General features: G+C 43.5%; 2 protein-coding genes across 10 annotated transcripts in view; one reads left to right on the top strand and one right to left on the bottom strand.

Annotated features, from left to right (window-relative positions):
- The window catches only part of eif2ak2 (eukaryotic translation initiation factor 2-alpha kinase 2), a 97678-nt gene that overhangs the window by 20299 nt on the left and 56165 nt on the right, over nt 1-21214 (top strand). For all 9 annotated transcript variants that reach the window (XM_076974080.1, XM_076974081.1, XM_076974076.1 and 6 more), the window contains 3 exons: nt 14052-14092; nt 14170-14212; nt 15951-16033. In XM_076974080.1, the coding sequence (XP_076830195.1) occupies nt 14052-14092; nt 14170-14212; nt 15951-16033 (167 nt within the window). The remainder of the gene's footprint in view (nt 1-14051; nt 14093-14169; nt 14213-15950; nt 16034-21214) is intronic.
- Nucleotides 785-6603, bottom strand: LOC143476767 (uncharacterized). Its single transcript, XM_076975108.1, has 4 exons — nt 6146-6603; nt 5865-6050; nt 4696-4926; nt 785-4416 (listed from the first exon to the last, which is right to left on the bottom strand). The coding sequence occupies exons 1-4, from the start codon at nt 6601-6603 to the stop codon at nt 3090-3092; spliced, it is 2202 nt and encodes a 733-aa protein (XP_076831223.1). The 3' UTR covers nt 785-3089.

Raw genomic sequence — 21214 nt, 5'->3', positions numbered from 1 at the left:
GAAAGATATATCGATGTGATAAGGATAGAAGAAACACCAGAGCATCTTCCAAGAACAAAACAGAGAGTTTATTTTTAACTATAGCCGAAACTGAGCGGAACTTCAGCAGCGCAACGGTAAGGCAGAGCAACGGCTCTGCGTTTCTAACGGCAACAAAGTAGCAGCGACCGGACAGTTGTTAGCAAGCGCTAACACAACAAAACAAAAACAACAAAATAACGGTGCCGATACATACAACTGACAACAGACAGACGGTTAAGGACAATATCACCCAAAAATGAAAAAAAAAAAAACGGTTTCCAACGGCCATTCGTTAAGTACAACTTGCTTCCCTACCAACCAAACCATTGAGACTGTGTCTGTTAACCGTGGCAGATATAGGAATAACAGGGCGATATGTTTTAAAAATCTAATTAAAATTAAATTAAATAATCAACATGAAGTGAGCAGCAATATTAAGCTAAAGCTAGGACTTCTAAACATTAGATCACTTGCATCAAAAGCTGTGACAGTAAACAAAATAATCTCAGATAACAGACTAAATGCACTCTGTTTAACAGAGACATGGGCTAGAGTAAACGAACATGTAAGTTTTAATGAAGCAGCTCCTCCTGGATACAGTTATGTTCATCAGCCCCGTATCACAGGGCGTGGAGGTGGAGTAGCCACAATATATGACACAGATATAGGTTTTACTGTAAAACCAACCACCTCTATTAACTCATTCGAAGCTTTGATAGGTGAAATAGGCAATAATCTCATAGGCAATAAAACAAAGCTTAAACTAGTGACCATCTATCGACCACCAGGGGCCTCATGTACGAATGGTGCATACGCACAAAAACATTGCGTACGCTATGTTTCACGCAAACGGTCAGATGTACGAAATGTGATTTGAATCTGTGGAATAATCTTCCTGCCTTTATTCGGGACTCAGACACAATCTCAATGTTTAAAACTCAACTAAAGACTTATCTGTTTAGTTTGGCCTTTGAATAATCTGTTACATATTTACCACATCACATATCAATCAATCAATCAATCAAAGTTTATTTGTATAGCGCTTTTCACAACACATGTTGTCACAAAGCGCTTTACAGGATTTAAAAGGTTAACAATACTATGGGTCCAGAACCCTAATGAGCAAGCCAAAGGCGACAGTGGAGAGGAAAAACTCCCTATGATGGTGGGGAATAGGAAGAAACCTCGGGAGAACCAAGACTCAAAAGGGAACCCATCCTCCATTGGGCGGCCCGTTAACACACAAATTACACAAAATACAGACAAATACACAAGTCACAGACAAATCACACAATCAGACTAAGTAAAGGTAAAAATGAAAGTTCTGGGTTATGATATTGTCACTGTAAATGTCTGTTGATGAACGCCAGGCTTTTATTCCGTGTCGGAGCAGCGATGCTGGTATTGTAGGCTCTGACTGCAATGTTACTCTCCAGGTGAACCTCGGAGAAAAGAGATGTAGTAAATATGTAACAGATTAATCAAAGGCCAAACTAAACAGATGAGTCTTTAATCGAGTTTTAAACATTGAGACTGTGTCTGAGTCCCGAATAGAGGCAGGAAGATTATTCCACAATTGTGGAGCTTTAAAAGAAAAGGCTCTTCCACCTGCTGTGATCTTTTTGATCCTAGGAACAGTTAATAACCCTGCGTCCTGCGAGCGAAGTGAACGCGCTGGGTTATATTGTTCAATAAGTTCACTAAGATAGTCTGGAGCTAAGCCATGCAGCGTTTTATATGTTAATAAAAGTATTTTATAGTCAATACGGAATCTAATTGGCAGCCAGTGTAATGACGATAGTACGGGACTAATGTGATCAAACTTTTTAGTTTTTGTTAAAACTCGTGCTGATGCGTTCTGACCCAGCTGGAGTTTGTTTATCGATTTACCAGAACATCCAGCTAGGAGACTGTTGCAATAATCTAAACGAGAGGATATGAATGCATGGATTAATTTTTCTGCATCACTAATATTTAATATGTTTCTAATTTTGGCAATGTTGCACAAGTGAAAGAACGCTACCCTAGTTATATTATTAATATGTGTATCGAACAAGATATCTGGGTCTATTGTGATGCCCAAGTTCTTTACCTCTGCGCTGGGCGTTATAGTAAAAGAATGTAGATTCAATGCTACATTATGTATCTTGTCTCTCGCAGCCCTAGACCCAACTATTATTAATTCTGTTTTATCGGGATTTAGTGCTAGAAAGTTACACGCCATCCAATGTTTTATCTCTTCTACACATTTCTCAATCTTACTGTTTGCGCCTAAATCATCGGGTTTTGCCGATAAATATAGCTGAGTGTCGTCTGCGTAGGAATGGAAACTGATGTGCTAACTGTCGTGCTTATGCATAATTTCACCTAAGGGTAACATGTACAGTGTGAATAGAAGTGGTCCTAGGACTGTCCCTTGTGGGACACCATATTTAACCTGCAGATTTAGAGGTTTTATTATTAACACTTACACATTGGAAGCAGTCAGTTAAATATGATCTAAACCAGGAGAGTGCGACTCCTTTAATACCTACCGTGTTTTCTAGTCTATCCAGCAAAATGTTGTGGTCTACAGTATCAAAAGCTGCACTAAGATCTAACAGTATAAGGAACGAGACGAGCCCATTATCGGCCGATATTAGTAGATCATTCACTACCCTGAGTAAAGCTGTTTCAGTGCTGTGGTTTGGTCTAAATCCTGATTGGAACTTTTCATGGATACTATTTGATTGGAGATAGTGGTTTAACTGATTGGAAACTGCTTTTTCTAAAATTTTAGAGATAAATGGAGATTAGAAATGGGTCTATAGTTGGCTAGAATCTGCAGATTAAAATTCTGTTTTTTAATCAGAATTAATTTTAGTCTAATTACGGCGTATTTTAATTGTTTGGGCACATATCCTAGGTTAAGGGAACTGTTAATCATATTAAGTAAGGGCCCTGCAATAGTTGGGAGTAGGTCTTTGAATAGACGGGTTGGAACTGGGTCGAATATACATAATGTAGGCTTAGACGAATTAATCAGTGTTGTGAGCTCTTTTTGCAATATAGGATCGAAGACATTTAGCTCAGGATTGGAGGTTAGGCTGCGATGTATTATGACTCTGTAGTCGGATATTATCTATTTTATTATTAAAAAAGTTTAAAAATTCATCGCTAGTGTGTGTAAGTGCTGTATTAGAACTAGTGTCGTTGATATTTCTTGTTAGTTTAGATACCGTTGCGAAGAGAAATCTAGGGTTATTTTTGTTGTTTTCTATTAGTGTCGAATAGTATGCGGCTCTAGCTTTTATTAGAGCATGTTTATATTTGACTATGGTGTCTTTCCATGTGATTCTAAACACTTCTAATGAGGTGGATTTCCATTTTCGCTCCGCTGCTCGAGCTGCCTGTTTTAAAAGACGAGTATGGTCATCATACCATGGTGCAAGCTTTTTCTCACTAATTAATTTTGTTTTAACTGGAGCTACACTGTCTAAGGTATTACTGAGTGTGGAATAAAACTGTTGTGTTGCCTGTTCCAATTCATTGGGCTGCAGTGGCATAGTGTTTGGTAGCTCTGGCAGTAAGTTTATAAATGTTGCTGCAGTGTCGGATGTGATAGTGCACGTGGTTTTTGTATGGCGCATCTGATGTACATCGTATAAAGCCATTTCATATATTAGTAGGGAATGATCTGAAATGGCGTCATTTTGGGGGATGACTGCCAAATGTTCTATGTTTAATTCGTAAGTAAGTATTAAGTCTAAGGTGTGTTTACAGCGGTGGGTAGGCCCTGTCACATTTTGGGCTATACCTACTGAATCTAGTATGGAGTCGAACGCAATTTTCAGTGGGTCTGATTCATTTTCATAATGAATGTTGAAATCACCCACAATTACAAATCTCTCGATGGTTAAGACTAGTTCCGAAAGAAACTCAGCAAATTCCTGAAGAAATTCTGAGTAGGGACCCGGCGGTCGATAGATGGTCACTAATTTAAGCTTTGTTTTATTGCCTATAAGATTATTGCCTATTTCACCTATCAAAGCCTCGAATGAGTTAATAGAGGTGGTTGGTTTTACAGTAAAACCTATATCTGTGTCATATATTGTGGCTACTCCACCTCCACGCCCTGTGATACGGGGCTGATGAACATAACTGTATCCAGGAGGAGCTGCTTCATTAAAACTTACATATTCGTCTACTCTAGCCCATGTCTCTGTTAAACAGAGTGCATTTAGTCTGTTATCTGAGATTATTTTGTTTACTATCACAGCTTTTGATGCAAGCGATCTAATGTTTAAAAGTCCTAGCCTTAGCTTAATATTGCTGCTCACTTCATGTTGATTATTTAATTTAATTTTAATTAGATTTTTAAAACGTATCGCCCTGTTATTCTTATACCTGCCACGGCTAACAGACACAGTCTCAATGGTTTGGTAGTTATGGAAGTAAGTTCTACTTAGCTGATTTGCGTGGTTTGTTGTGGCTGGTCAGGCCCGGCGTAGCACGTCCTCGATGTTCCTGGAGAGGACTGCCGAGCCTAGGCGACTGGGGTGAAGTCCATCTCGGCGGTAGAGTGATGGACGCTCTCGGAAACTCTACCAGTTGTCGACGTAGTCCACGCCGGCGCTGCTACAGGTGTCCCGGAGCCAGCTGTGAAGACAGAAAAGACGGCTAAATAACTCGCACCCTCGCCGGAATGTTGGAAACGGACCGGAGACAACAAGCCTGGCCGACGGCTTCTTCCGCGCGGTGTCCAGAAGCGAGCGGTAGTGCTCCTTCAGGATCTTGCTGCGCCGGGCGAAGGTGTCGACAGCCCCCACGTGAAGGTTGGGGGCTGTTCGGCATTGACGGTGCCGAAGTCGTCTCGCTGCTTCAGCGCCGAGGGAAGCCGCCTGGCCACGTCCAGGACACGAGCGCCTGGAAAACAGGACACAGTGGGGGTTCTTTTATCGCCTGGCAGGCTAATCTTTATGTGCCGTGTTATCAAGTCGCCGATAACAAGGATACCGCCCTTATTCTTCTTCGGTGCCGGCGGTTGTGAGGGTGGTGTCGGACGCAGGGGTGAGGGCGAAGCGGAGGACCTGGAGCTGAGCACCTCGAACGGATTCGCAGAGGAGAAGTCCGGCTGAGGTAGGGGTGACGACGCTGGCTGCCTTCTGCGTCCTCGCTGGCGCTCCCAGCCTGGTGCCCGGGTCAAGATGGCGGTCGCGCTGAGCCGCCGTGACGAGGGAGTGGAGACGGCCGAGTAGGCAGCGTTGCGGGCGGCCTCGAGCCTGGTCTTCTCCTGGGTGAGCTCCGCTTGCTTCTCCAGAAGACGCTGGATCTGCCGACCCAACTTGTCCAGCTCCGAGCCGTGCTTGACGAGAGCCCGTTCCTCCGCGGTAGCCATGAAAAACAGGGGAGACAAAACAGAGGGAGAAAGAAAGAAACAGGGGGAGAAAACAGAGGGAGAAAGAAAGAGACGGGGAGAAAACAGAAACGAGATAAAATAATTAGATGTCGGTAAGTGTATTATACTCATTTAGAATTGTAGTGTTTAATGTAAGTGTATTAGGCTATAGCTAAGCTATGCTAATGTGATACGTGAATCCGCGTTTGCGTGCGAGCGTGCTGCCGTGCGCCGGTGAAACAGGAAACAGGAGTGTCGTCACAGGAAACACACCTTTCTTTCTTCTCCGAGGTTCACTTGGGGAGTAACACTGCAGTCGGAGCCTATAATTCCAGTATCATCGCTCCAACACGGAATGAAAACCTGGCGTTCATCACAAGACATTTACATTGACAATATCAACACCCAGAACTCTCATTCTAGTTACTTTATATGTTGCCTATAAGCCTCAGGTATCAACTCGTACGCTCGTAGTACAGCTGCTTTGACTCTGTCATAATCCAGGCTCTGCTCAATAGTTAAGGAAGAGCATACTTCCTGCACCTTACCCACCAGTTTGCATTGTAGCAGTAAAGACCACATGTCTTTGGGCCAGTGCAGAGTGGCTGCTACACGCTCAAAAGCAGTAAAATAGGAATCGACCTCTGATTCCCTGAAAGGGGGCATAAGAGAAACATTTTGCTTATATCAAACTCAGAAGAGCGCAAGGCAGGTTGTCTGGAAGAAGCACTCCTGCTGGCCTCTAACTCAAGAGCCCGGACACGCAACAACTGGGTCTGCCATTCCTCCTGCTTAATAGCGAGGTCCAACTCCTTCAGCCTTACAGCCATGTTCAAATCAATGTCACTGAGAGAACCAGCTGCTGGTGGAGAATCTACATCCATGCCTGGGGAAGTGCCTGGTGAATGCCCTGTAACCTCCGCAGCAAACAGTAAACCACCACCCCCTACAGCAACACTAGCCCTCTCCAACCCATGTAACCTCGCAGCCTGGGCCACAGCAGGAATCCTTGTATCAGGGGACACAGGCAACCTCCGCTCCTCACGCAGCCTCTCAAGTATAGTCTTTCTGATCTCTGCCTTTCTGGCAGAACGTGCCACTGAAACATTGTAAAACCCAGCCACTGACAATAGGTCGGCCTTTCTACACTGCGCTAGAGCTTCAACAGATGGAGACAACACAAACTGCTCCAAATCAAATTCCATCTTAAAACAAAGGAAATGCAAACCAAACACGACAAAACACACCACACCTGCCCACACCCAAAAAAGAAGGAAGACCGAGACTCACACACCAAAGGCTTAGGATGAGCCCCCAAATGTTACGTTTTCCCCTCCAAAGGGAACCAGACCAGGAAAGTTAACAAGAACCAACACACAAGGGTATTTAGTCAATCGTGTATTTACATTTATATATAATATACAAAGATAACACATATGCACACCAAGCCATCTCTCCAGCCTGCTCCCCCTTCCTCTCTCTCTCTTTTTCTGGCCTCTTGCCATGCCCTTTTGGGGATTTCCTGGATGGCAGGGTATGACCTCCAGGACAGCACCACCTAGGGACACGGAGGAACAAACAGGCAGACACAACAACAAGACAGCAAACACACACAGAGCACAGCCATAACACAGCCAAACTCTTGTTTTTAAGAAATATGAGTTTTACTGCTCACAGGAAATAAATAGGATGTCTAGCACTCGAAAGGACGTGGAAAAATAACCGAAAAAGACCAAATCCAGAACGACATAAACGTTGATGTAGACAACATGGCGGGCGTGGTGGAGTTAACACGCACTGCGAAGAGAGCATGCAGAGGCCTCTAAAGAAACTAAAGCTGCCTTAGCAAGAGTTGAATCCGCATTGAAAGAAGTGACAGAAAGAACAACCGAACTGGAGGGCCGTGTGACAGAAGCCGAGCAGAGACTTTGCGATACAGAAAATACAACACAAAGGCACCAACGAGCCCTCTGCTACTTATTACACAGAGAGGCTAATCTTGTAGCTAAATGCAAGGACTTGGAGTCGAGGGCAAGATGGTATAATCTTCAAATCTACAGAATACAGGAGGGCGAGGAAAAAAATGACATGATCGGTTTCATATCAAATGTCATTTGCACCTCATCTGCCCCTCTGCTCCATCTGCCCCATCTTCCAATCAAATCAAGATCAAGATGGCGCCGCAGACGGCGACACTGGTCAGAAGCTCCGTTGCGCTTTGTCTGTTTTTGTTTGTTTGTGCCGCTACATGTGAACCTAATACGTCCACATACAGTGCAGAGGATCTCCTCTACATCAGGCAGTCCATGCCATACGGCATTACTACTGATTTCCCGTTTTCGGACTGCTTTTTGGAAGTTTTAGTGAGCGGAGCAGCCGCGCTCGGCCGGAGACACAGGCGGACGCGAAGGCATGGGAGATGCGGGGGAGCGCTCATTAAACTACGTCAGCGCGGACACCGCACAGCGCTACCAAGCATTCATATGGCCAACCTCCGCTCGCTAGGCAACAAAATGGACGAACTTTTACTTCTGAACCGGACCAAGGACTTTTCTCTCTCTGCGGTGCTGTGCTTCACCGAGACCTGGCTCACCGAGGACACCCTAGACAGCACGCTGCAGTTCGCCGGCTTCCACCTCTACAGAGCAGACCGCAGCGCGGAGACCTCGGGAAAACTCAGAGGCGGCGGAATCTGTTTTTATATTAACCGCGGCTGGTGTACAGATGTCACTGTGTTCATGAAGACCTGCAGTCCTGATCTGGAGTCTGTGTTCATCAACTGTAAACCGTTCTACCGCTCGCGCGAGTTCTCCTCTGTGGTGCTCGGCGGAGTTTACATCCCGCCAAGCTCGTGTGTGCGCGAGGCACTGCGCGCTCTCACTGACCAGATCATCAGCGCGGAGCATAAACACACAGACTCCATTTTCATAATTTTAGGGGACTTCAACAGAGCGAAACTCACTAGTGAGCTGCCTAAATACAGACAGCAATATCCTCGATCACTGCTATACTGTATTAACACTTGTCCTCCTGAGATTTCAGGATTCTCAGGACATCACCCCTCCTTCTTGGCAGCAATTAGCAAGACCAAACATCACGCTTTATTATGTTAATTCACAGAGCAAGACTGAGGCAGAAGCCTCACCCAGAAAGTCTCTGCACCCAGAAAGTCTAAAACTACTGCTACTAATATCCTCTGTAAATATATTATATACAAATGCTTCTATCAAATGCTTCTTTAAGAAATGTACAAAGAGCAAGATTCAAGCCTGCTGTTTAGATCACAAACAAGCAGAAACACAAATGCTTCTATCAAATGCTTCTAACACAAATATAGATAGATAGATAGATAGATAGATAGATAGATAGATAGTATAAGAAATGTACAAAGAGCAAGATTCAAGCCTGCTGTTTAGATCACAAACAAGCAGAAACAAATGCTTCTAACACAAATATAGCAGGGCTCTCAAGTTTAGAATTCATTTCAGAGTGAGATCTTGTCAGGGTAAGATTTGAACCTGGAGTCGGTGGCGAGTTTAAGTTGTTGAGCGGGGAGGTGGCGAACGTTTGTTGAGCGGGGGGTGTGGCGAACGTAAGTTGTATATCGCGATCGATCACCAGTGGAGGGCGATATAGATATGGATCAGAGGTAAATAAACTAGATTTTTTTTTCGGCGTGAGAAATCGGAAGTGTGGCGTGTGAAGACGGTGAAATGCGTGTGTCACACGCTCAATGCTGAATATAGGTAGATAGATAGATAGAGAACACTGAATATAGGTAGATAGATAGATAGTATAAGAAATGTACAAAGAGCAAGATTCAAGTGCTTTGATGCTCCTACATGAGAAAGTAAGGTGTACTTGATGTTTTAGAAAGTAAATTAGCAACGGCATCATAATGCTAATTTCCACTAGCAAGTCTATGGGATTTCCTATATAACATTAGCATCAAGCTAATCGTGCCATATAATTTCTTAGCTAATTACACGGAAACAGAAAGTGTTTGATTACTACAAATATTATATAGTATAGTGTAGTAAAGGAAATATACAAAGAGCAAGATTCAAACTATTTTATTTATTTATTTTTATTGTTTGGCGGGACTCATTAGAGAAACAGTCGTCTCTACGTCTGCTGCTACGTGCGCTTGAATTTTAACTTTTGAAACACGAGTCTACAAATGTTCTGCTGTTTGTTGTAGGATCGGTATCATATACAGTCTGCTTGTAACTGAGTTTACCGTGAGGTTGTGTCGCATGGCGGTTGATCCGCTTCCGCTGCATTCCAGATCATTACCAAAACTACATTTGGGCTACATGGACCTTACGACATTTTCCGCGGCTGTCAGAGGAGTAATGTTAAAGGGTGCATATCACTCTGTTCCCCGAGCTGCTCTGGGCCTATCTGACCACTCTATGGTCTACCTTCTCCCAACCTACAGACAGATGCTCAAGCGGGCCAATCCTGAGGCTAGTACTTTGAAGAAGTGGACCAGTGAGGCAAAAGAAAGTCTTCAGGACTGCATGGAGTCAACAGACTGGTGTGTGTTTGACGACGCTACAAGCAGCCTGGATGAATACACTGACACAGGGACGTCCTACATCAGCTTCTGTGAGGACATCTGTGTTCCAACCAGGACTCGCATTAGATACAATAATGACAAGCCCTGGTTCAATACCAATTTGAAGCAGCTGCACCGGTCTAAAGAGGAAGCATTTAGGAGCGGGGACCAAGCACTCTACAACAAGGCTAGGAACACACTCAACATAGAGATCAGAGCTGCTAAGAAGAGCTACTGCACCAAGCTGAGCAGACTGATGTCCACTAATGAGCCATCAGCCGTTTGGAGTTGCCTGCACAGTCTCTCAGGCTACAAAAGAACCCCCCACCAGACAATGGGGGGTCTTCAACTGGCTGATGACCTTACCAGCTTTTACTGCAGGTTTGAAAAGCCCAGCTCCACCCAACCGGACAGCACCAATTCACACCCCCCTGACTCTCAGCCACCCATCCAGCCTGCCCTGAAGATCAGTGAAGGAGACGTGCACCGACTCTTCAAAAAACAAAGAGTGAGGAAGGCACCAGGCCCAGACAGAGTGTCACCTTCCTGCCTGAGGATCTGCGCAGACCAGCTGGCTCCTGTCTTCACAGAGATCTTCAACAAATCACTGTAGCTGTGTGCCGTACCATTGTGCTTCAAATGCTCCACAATAATACCCATCCCCAAAAGCCCACCATCACAGGACTGAACGATTACAAACCCGATGCACTGACCTCTGTGGTCATGAAATCCTTTGAGAGGCTGGTTCTCACCCACTTGAAGGAGATCACCAACCCCCAGCTAGACCCCCTGCAGTTCACTTATCGAGCCAACAGGTCAGTGGACATGGGTGAACATGGGTCTTCATCACATCCTCCAGCACCTTGACCATCCAAGTACATACGCAAGAGTTCTGTTCTTGGACTTCAGCTCTGCGTTCAACACGATCATCCCCGGACATCTACACACCAAACTGACCCAACTCAGTGTGCCAGCCTCCACCTGCCAGTGGATCACCAGCTTCCTCACTAGCAGAGAGCAGCGGGTGAGGCTGGGAAAGATCACCTCAGGAACCAGGACCACCAGCACAGGAGCTCCACAAGGTTGTGTTCTCTCCCCTCTGCTCTTCTCACTCTACATAAACGAGTGTACCTCCACAGACCACCCAGTCAAAATCCTGAAGTTTGCAGATGATTTGACAGCGATGAGTCTGCTTACAGACGGGCTGTTGAGCAGGTGGTCCTCTGGAGCAAATACAACAACCTGGAGCTGAACACAACAAAAACAGTGGAGATGAAAGTGAACTTCAGGAGAAGCCCCCCAACCCTTCCAGCACTCACCATCCTGGACAGTACTGTGATGGCTGTGGACTCCAACAAGTTCCTTGGCACAACAATCTCCAAGGACCTGAAATGGGACTACAACATCAGCACCATCATCAAGAAAGCTCAGCAGAGACTGTACTTCCTGCATCAGCTGAGGAAGTTCAACCTGCCCCAGGAGCTGATGGTGCAGTTCTACACCGCCACCATTGAGTCTGTCCTCACTGCATCCATCACAGTATGGGGCAGCTCAGCTACCAAACACGACACCCACCGACTGCATCGCATCATCAGGTCTGCAGAGAGGACCATCGGTGTGACACTACCCACCCTGCCAGACCTACACACCTCCAGAACCAGGAAGCATGCAGAGAACATTGTGTCTGATGCTTCACACCCTGGACACCACCTGTTCCATTGTCTCCCCTCAGGACGGCGTTTTAGACAACTGAAGACTAAGACCACCAGACTAAAGAGAAGCTTCTTCCCACATGCCATCACTCTTATGAACAGCTGAACACTACAACACAACATACAGGATACAGTCTGTCACATACACACACAAGACTGTTACTTACAATCCACATGCAGCTCGTCCCTCTCACCCTGTTCACCTCCTGTACTGCACTTTATTAATCTGGTGATAGTCCCTAAGAACCACTGCACCTATTGTCTCTGCCAGTAGTTTCCTCTTACTTACATGCCTTATATTAATTCAGTTTAATTTATCTGTTTAACTCAGTCTGCACCTCAGTGCCTTTTTACTGCTGCACTCAGCACTTTACTGTAGATATACTACTATAGTAGTATAACTATACTATATACACTACAGCAACACTTTATTGTAGATATACTACTTTGCACACAGTTTACAATTGAAGGCTATGTTTTGTGTTTGTGTGAGTAAATGTTTTATGTCGGTGACGTTATTGTTAGTTATTGTGCACTGGGAGCTACTGTAACCAAACACAAATTCCTTGTATGTGTGAGCATACTTGGCCAATAAAGCCGGATTCTTATTATGATTCTGATTCCCCATCGCCCCTCTGCCCCATCTTCCCCTCTGCTCCATCTGCCCCTCTGCTCCATCTGCCCCTCTGCTCCATCTTCCCCTCTGCTCCATCTGCCCCTCTGCTCCATCTACCCCATCTGCCCCTCTGCCCCATCGCCCCCTGCTTCATCTGCCCCTTCGCCCCTCTGCCCCATCTGCTCCCTCTGCCCCCTCTGTTCCATCTGCCCCTTCGCCCCATCTGCTCCCTCTGCCCCATCGCCCCCTGCTTCATCTGCCCCTCTGCTCCATCTGCCCCTCTGCTCCATTGACCTAATGTTAAAGGTTGTTGTTAAATGTTAAAGGTTGTTTAAATGTTGATAACCTGGGGAAATTGGCTGTGGGGTAGTTGATATTGAGGGGTTATTTACCTGTTGGGGTTATTGTTGTTGATGGGTATTATTTGCGGTTAAGAGGTAATTTAGCTGTTTGGGCCAATTACTGCTGAGGGGTAATTGGCTGTGGGGTAGTTGATATTGAGGGGTTATTGACCTGTTGGGGTTATTGTTGTTGATAGCTATTAAGATTTCTGTGTAGTTCCTGTTAAAAGCTTGCTTAGATGTGGATTTTTTTGTTGAGGGGGTATTTGCCTGTGGTGGGGTAATTACTGTTATGGGGCAATTACTGTTGAGGGGTAATTAGTTGTGGGTTAGTTAAAATTGAGTGGTTGTTCAGTTATACAGTTAATACTGCTGCAGGGACTGAGGGAGAGAAGAGGTTCCGTGCGTGTGTTGTGTGAGCCTGTGGGGATCTCCCTTACCATTCATTCTCTATGGGAAAAAGTCAACTTTGAGGACTTGTCCTGAGGACACCGTATGTCCGACATGTCCCAAAAGCACAAGCACACTTCTTCCATATGGGATCTGTGAACCTGCCAATTTTCAAGGCTCTAGCTCAAAAACTGCGACCTGTGAAAGTTACCGAAAAGTGGAATAGAAGAATAACTAGAAAGGCAAAGTTCGTGAACAAACTTTGTTGGCTTGACAAAGCAGCTAAAAGGCTGTTTTGAATGTTGATGACCTAATGTTAAAGGTTGTTTTAATGTTATTAATGTTAAATTATGTTAAAGGTTGTTTAAATGTTGACATCCTGCTAAATTATGTTGAAGGCTGTTTAAATGTTGATAATCTGCTAAATGATGGTAAAGTTTGTTTAAATGTTATCACTGCTAAATGAGATTCATCTTCTCCATCTGCCCCTCTGTTCTATCTGCCCCATCTGCCCCTCTGCCCAATCTCCCCCTCTGCTCTATCTGCCCCATCTTCTCCATCTCCCCCATCTGCAATGGTATGTTGTGAGTTGTGACTCAACTACGGTTGACATACTGATTGGAAGTCAAACATAACCAAGACCAGCAATCAAGAGACTGAAAATACCCTAAAGATATTTATACCTGTGGATATACCTGCTCTGTTTTGTTCTGTGCTGTGGATTCAATGTAATGTATGACTGCAATTTATACCTGAAAATAAAAAGAAGTTCCAAATAAATAAATAAATAAATAAAATTTGCATAACTTTGAACCTTAATAATCAGCAAAAACATTTTGACATTTGCTTACATGTTACATATGCCGAATATACACACACAGTATATACACACAGAAAGGTTCAGGGGCACAGAGTAAGAACTAGATTTTCACTTTCTTGAGACCGTGTCCATTCCCAGTACTTTTTTTTACCATCATTTTTACTGGAAAGTTTTACGGATGATGTGATTTTTATATCTTTATGCAATCTTTAGGTGTCAGAACAACACCTTGTGGATGTAAGGCCAAAACGAAAGTAAGTATATGTATTTTTACCCCCTTTTTGAGATTCACAGTCCCATTAAATAAGTCTTGTTTTCCATTTTGTTTTAGATTGGCAGCAAATTTCCAAATGTCACCAAACAGGAGTAAAGAGGTATTATGTCATTACCTATTTACAAACTGAACAGCTACTTTTGTGTTCTTAATAAATTTAATAGAAAATAAGTTTGATCCGCTGTGGCAACCCCTAAATGAACTTCAAATCAAATCAAATTTTATTTATATAGCGCTTTTTACAACAGTTGTTGTCACAAAGCAGCTTTACAAGTGCCGAGTCCTAGCCCCCAGTGAGCAAGCCAAGGGCGACAGTGGCAAGGAAAAACTCCCTAGTTTTTTGCATGAGGAAGAAACCTTGAGAGTAACCAAGACTCAGGGGGGGAACCCATCCTCCTCTGGCCGACACCGGTCACCATGACAACAACAACAATATAGACAGAATGTAGACAATGTAAAAGATGCAATAATGTCCATTTAGACAGAATATAAAAGATGTAATAATGTCCATCATGGTGTAGGCATCCGGTTAGGCAGGAGGTGGCCGGCCCAGGATGGATCGCTTGTCTCTCCTCATCTCATTATTCCTCAAGCAGGCGGGCAGCCATGTGGAGAAATGAAACAGGGAAAATTAGCTCTGTATGAGGACATGTACAGGACAGGTAAAATTATAAACATTTCTGGAGTGTGGCAGCAACTCCGGCACTAAGTTAAATTATTACAGCCTAGCTAAAAAAAGGCAGAAGGTAACATAGGCTTGGGGGCATTCTGAGACAATGGCATCCGTCCACTGCACTGTCAACAAACTTGAGTGACCACGAGCAGTGACAGGATGACAGCACCAGCACCCCAGTCTACCATAAAACCCTTCGTCTATGAACCCCTGGATCTGTACCTTTATCTAAGGGGGATATTAATTATCAAACGCTAGACTAAATAAGTGGGTTTTCAACCTAGATTTAAAGATTGTGACTGTGTCAGAGTCCCGGACACATTTAGGAAGATTATTCCAAAGCTGGGGGGCCTAATAAGAAAAGGCTCTTCCCCCTGCTGTTACCTTGTTAATTTGTGGAACTAATAACAGACCAGCACCCTGTGATCTTAGTTGACGTGGGGGTTCATAGTAGGAAATAAGTTCCTGGAGGTATTCAGGAGCAAGCCCGTGTAGTGCTTTATATGCTAATAATAGAATTTTAAAATCAATACGAAATTTAACTGGGAGCCAACTTAGGAAATGGGGAGAACAACGACAGGGAAGGAGAGAAGAACCATCCAGGAACAGAGAACAGGAACTCGGTGATGGACGTGGGCATAGGAATCGCCAGGCTAGAGGAAAAACACAGGGAGACAGACAAAGACTGTGGTGGAATCAGGGCCGGCCCTTCCATTAGGCAATATAGGCAATTGCTAGGGGCTCCGTCAGTCCAGCGGGTGCGCTCACGTGAATGTGTTTTTTTATTAAAAATTTATTTTTTTATTTTATTTTTTTTTTTACAAATGGACAATTATTAAGTAATTTGCTTTTTATTTGTTTCTTTAATAGTGATACAATCAACCCAACGATTGATGATGCAGGGGGTACCACATTGGTCAGGGCCGGCTCTGGGTGGAATGAAGGGTTTAAATACACAATGGGGGTGGGGACAAAACAAAGGCGAAACACATGACAGAAACGAAGGGTAGGACCAAGACAGGGAGTACGTGGGAATCGAAAAACTCGGAAGTGATGGGAAAGTGAGGAATGATTGACAGGGAGGTTGGGCCATGCGTTAAAGGTAGGAAATTTCATTACAGTTCATTACCTTTTTTTATTCATCCCCTGCCTCCAATCCTCAAAGGAGACACCCAGTATGAATACTCAAGACATTGTGAAGCCATCAACAAAAGAAAACTCTGCTTTCAACCAACCAGCAAAATCAAGGTGAAGTTCTCTGAATTCAAATACACAAATTAGTTAGTCTCTTGTATCTGTATATATTTTCAAGATATTATAAACTTGATATTATTATTTTATTATATGTATTTAATAGGGGTGGGACGCGAAAAAAAAATTTTTTCGAATTAATTAGAAGCTTTGTAATTAATTAATCAATCGAAATTAATCGCATTTCAGTATTTAACATGAGAAATATTAATTTAAGTTTGAATGATGAATGAATCAATGAACATTAGGGGTGTCACGATTTCAATATTAAATCGAAATCGATCGAAATTGTCACGATCTCGAGCCTTGAAGTCAAAAAGAGGATCGACGATCCCGCCCTCTAAGCTACGCAAGCACCCACACTATGCAAAGTAAAGCCTGGTTTAAACTAGATACGATGCAAGGGCCTGCGTGCTGAAAATGACGTAATCGTGGTGGCTCCGCCCGTGCAGAGTTTTTGTAACTTCGCATGTGCCGTGCTTCAACACAATGAACCAAGTCATGTTTTCTGGGCTCATACACCTTTAGAAGGTGGAATTAAAGCACCTAATTAAGTTAAATATTTATACATATACTCATAATGATTCGAAATAATTTGCTTTTTCATCACATTATTTAAAGTGCACCTCAGGCGGTCAAAAGACCGCTGAGTTTTTACACAGGGAAGCTGGTACTGACACATAATTAAAGCTAGATGGCGTTTTGCACAAAAGGAAGAATGAGCCGCCCAAACAAAATATTCGTAATGGTGACATTTGCACGTAACGTCAATATGTTAACAAATTAATGTGACTAAATAACCTTTTAGAATCAGGTCCTTGTTCTCAGTAACTTCCCCATTGTCAGTTTTGTTTAGTTTCATATTGCATTTCCTGGTTTGTGCAAAAACGTAATTGCAAAATATTGTATTGTTTGTTTTGTTTCTTGTTTTCTCTGTGTGTTATTCTGTTGGCATATATGTCACTAGATTATCATATTCGTACGGCACACCACTAACCCACTGGCCCGCACCCCCCACTGTGAAGCATTAACGTCTTTTGTCTTGCTAATGCAACAGACTGCGCTGGAGCCTTCAACCCCCACATCCACAGAAAGCTTATTCAGTACTCAAAGTACCAAACGTGAAGCCTGGAGACTGAGCCAAAGCAAGTTTATTTGTATACTCAATGTTACGCCATTTCAAGTTTTAATGTCTAAAAGTTGTGTATGTTAGTGAATTGCAAGCTATAGTGAACATAACAAATCTACAAATAAATGTCTATAATGTTTTGTGTTAGACAAAGAACAAAAAGCACAAATAGGCAAAATTAATTACAAAAGTATCATTATAAAAGGTAGGCTATGTACTTGATACTTTTGATGGCTTCACGATTATAGTTGCCTCTCCTCTCTAATGTTCACTTTGTTCTTTTGCCGTATTGTGTTGCCATTTCAAATGGAGAGGTGTTTGATCGGTGAATAGCTGATGTGTGATCCCACGTCCTAACGACCAGTTGTTTGAAGATGTTTCCATTACAGTATAGAGGTTTACAAGCAGCGTTATCACCATTCGGCGATTTACATTTAGCTTATATTGCATATATATAAGTTTCGTTCCCCACCTCAAATTAAGTTCCATTTATGTAGTGAATTGTGAACTTGAGAATAAACCTCCGTCGCTGTGGTTAACGTTCATGCACTGTTTGAACAATATTTGTTTATTTATTACAGCCAGGTTTAGGAGGTTGTAGAACACAGCTACAGGCCAACGACGGGTGCCTCCCTTACATCTACATTTACATTTATGGCATTTGGCAGACGCCCTTATCCAGAGCGACTTACATTTTTATCTCATTTTTTATACAAGTGAGCAATTGAGGGTTAAGGGCCTTGCTCAGGGGCACCTCAGTCATGGCCTCAGGTCTGGTCATTGAACCAGGACCCTCTGGTCATAAGACCAGTTCCCTAACCACCAGGCCATGACTGCCCTTCTCTCTTTAGCGTATATTACATAAGTTTCATTCCCCACCTCAAGTCAAGTTCCCTTTGTTTTGATTTGTGTGTCAGCTTCACACAACTCAATTAGGTGCAGTCTTTGCACATTTGCCACAGACCAGTCACTTACATGTCTGGCAGATGTCATATGTTTTGTTCCCTGAACATCTGCCGACTTGGCATTGTTTTCTTTTTGAGGGCGGGCAAGGCGTTTCAGGTAAAATTCGCTTTTGTGCCACTGCCCTTGCCGCTGTCGCCATTTTCTGCTGTGCACACAGCTCCTTTAACTACTCAAGAATAAGCCTTTGTCTGCTCAGGTTAACGTTCATGCACTGTTTGAACAATATATGTGCATTTATTGCAGCCATAGGAGGTTGTAGAACACCGCTACAGGCCAACGACGGGTGCCTCCCTTTACCGAATACAGTCGAGCCATTTGATCCATAACATCAACGCCACATTTAGTCGTGTTGTAATATGAAACAGTTTCAGGCAGTTTCTTTGCGCCATTATCAATTGAAACTGTCTGATGCATTGAGCTCAGGATGCATACATTTTTTTAGGTTTTGCCTTGTAAATTGTTAGTTATTTTTCCAGCCCGCAACACTTTGGTGGAAAATCTTTCAGACTGTGCCTGTGTACATGGGGGCATCTCACGTCTGATTTTATTAATCGTACCAACAATAGTGGTTTTGTTCGCCAAAAGGGTGTTTGCAAGTGCCAATGAAGTGAAGAAATTGTCAGTCGTTACATTTCTTCCTTTACCCATGAAAGGCTCCATCAAACGCAACACAACGGATCACCCAAACCAAGATTTCAAGCAAACTACGTTGCTGTTCGATCACCAGCAGAGTTTTCACTCAAACTGTTTAGCCGCCACGACGAATTTATAGTTCGCATTGCCTCATGAATGCTATTGTGAATAAAGTGTTCATAACCACACCGCCCATGTCGTAATCTCAGTTTTACATCGCTCGCAAAGATATGCATTTATATGTGTAACTTGCAGTCTAATTCATTCATTTGTAATGTGTGTCAAAAGCAGCCATACATAATGTATGTATCTAACAGCTAGCCCTGGTGAAGAAGGATTATACCCGAGAGATAATTCCTTTGAGATGTTGACTTGATAAGTAGGTTACCATTGGCAGAATCCCTGCAAATTACTAAAGCATTTATTAGGCAAAACAAGACTCACTCATGATTTGAAAACCATTGATGTAAACTTATATAGTATATATCAGGGGTACTCAACTGGCGGACCGCGGTCCGGATCCGGACCCGAACGCAGTCCTGTCCTGACCCAATCTCATTCCTGATTAACTGGATACGGACCAAAACAAAACTGGAGCATTTATTTCAGGGCTATTGACAAAACACTCCGTCACGAGTGTTACGTTTGCCACCCCCGCTCAACAACTTATGTTCGCCACCCCCTCAACAACTTAAAATAAGCCTGCCTAGTTGACGCTTCGCGAGCGGCGCGAGGGTCCGCGCGGCGAAAATGACGTAATCGTTGTGGCTCCGCGTGTGCCTCGCGTGCTGTCGGTTTGCGAGGTCGTGCACCTCTCGAATTTTGTAACTTTGCGCGCGCCGCGCTTCAGCGCAATGAACAAAGTCACGTTTTCAGGGTTCATACACCTTTATAAGGTGGAATTCAAGCACTTGTACGTCACTTTCAAGGTCCATTTCAATATTTCCCAGCATGTTAAACATAATTAAGTTAAATATTTATACATATACTCGAAATAATTCGCTTTTTATCACATTATTTAATGGTTGTTTATTTTAAAAACGCCCAGTCTTCACGTTCTCTCATGTTTCGTCCTGGAATTACAAGAGGCTCGTATTTGTTAACCTAATACAAGAGAACTATTCAGTCAGACAGATATTTGTTGTGAAACCAAGTAGTTACAATTTCAAGCATTTTAAAGTACTCTTTTCAAACCTGAAACACATAGCAACATAGAAATTGGTCAGGTAAATGTTCATTCCCCTGTTTTGAGGGGTGTTTCTACCACATATCGTTTCGGACAAAACACCTATCGTTTCGAAGAACACTGCAGTGACGCTCGCGAAAGTATAAAAAATAAACGCCTCCACCGTTCGCGCAGGTTATGAACACTTTATTCACAATAGCATTCATGAGGCAATGCGAACTATAAATTCGTCGTGGCGGCTAAACAGTTTGAGTGAAAACTCTGCTGGTGATCGAACAGCAACGTAGTTTGCTTGAAATCTTGGTTTGGGTGATCGCGCGAGGTGGGTGGAGTCGCGCGATACAGTCACTCGCGAAAGTACCAGGCTTTACGTTCGCCACCCCCCCCGCTCAACAACTTACGTTCGCCACCCCCGCAACGGACCTCAGGTCACAGGTATCTGCCAAAATTGGACCGCAGACAAATTTAGTTGAGTACGCCTGGTATATATTAAATAATATTAATAAATAAAGTATATATTTTAAGACTTTGGAAAGTAAAACACTTTCACTTTTGTTAAACGGACTAATTCCGTTTTTTCTTTACACATAATCAGTTTGAACTTTGTGATTAATTTTGTTTTGAAAACTATTGATCTTTATTTATAAGAGCTGGTATTGTGGTGGGTTAAAAAAACATTAAAATTAGCAATGCCTCTGGCTTCTTCACTTCGCCACAATATGTTGATTGACATTTCGGGTAAACCTGTGTGTCTTATTTGTGGAGCTAATGTGGCTGTAATTAAGGAATTTAATCTAAGATGGCACTTCGAGAAAAACATCAGGACAAGTTGAAAAACCTGAATACACACCAGAAGCTACAGAGAAGCTCAAGCAGATTATGAGGATTATGGAGGTAGCCTTAGCCGATTATCATCCCAACAGGCATGGGCATGATGGGCAGAATCAGCAATAAGAGGGAGGGACCAAAATGACCCCCCTTAAATTCAATCACGGTTCACCATCCCACCAGCCCATGGGATGTGATGAGGCCTGGACAGAGGCAGATGCATGCTATCCTGGCAGCAGACTGATGCTCGAAGTAGAGAACCAATGGGCATCTCTGCTACGCTCAGATCAAGGATATAGGGGAGCGCTGCGAGACTACAGAGGAGAGCTGGAGGAGATTCAACATGAACGCCTCCTACTACGTCAGTCACACCAACACTACATCCATCTAACCTAGTTGAACTTTGCTCAATCAGAGCAGATATGAAGGAGCTTGT

This window comes from Brachyhypopomus gauderio, chromosome 15 (assembly GCF_052324685.1).
Source record: "Brachyhypopomus gauderio isolate BG-103 chromosome 15, BGAUD_0.2, whole genome shotgun sequence".
NCBI lineage: Eukaryota > Metazoa > Chordata > Actinopteri > Gymnotiformes > Hypopomidae > Brachyhypopomus > Brachyhypopomus gauderio.
Note: the sequence above shows the minus strand (reverse complement) of the source record. Positions and strands in the feature narration are given on the sequence as shown.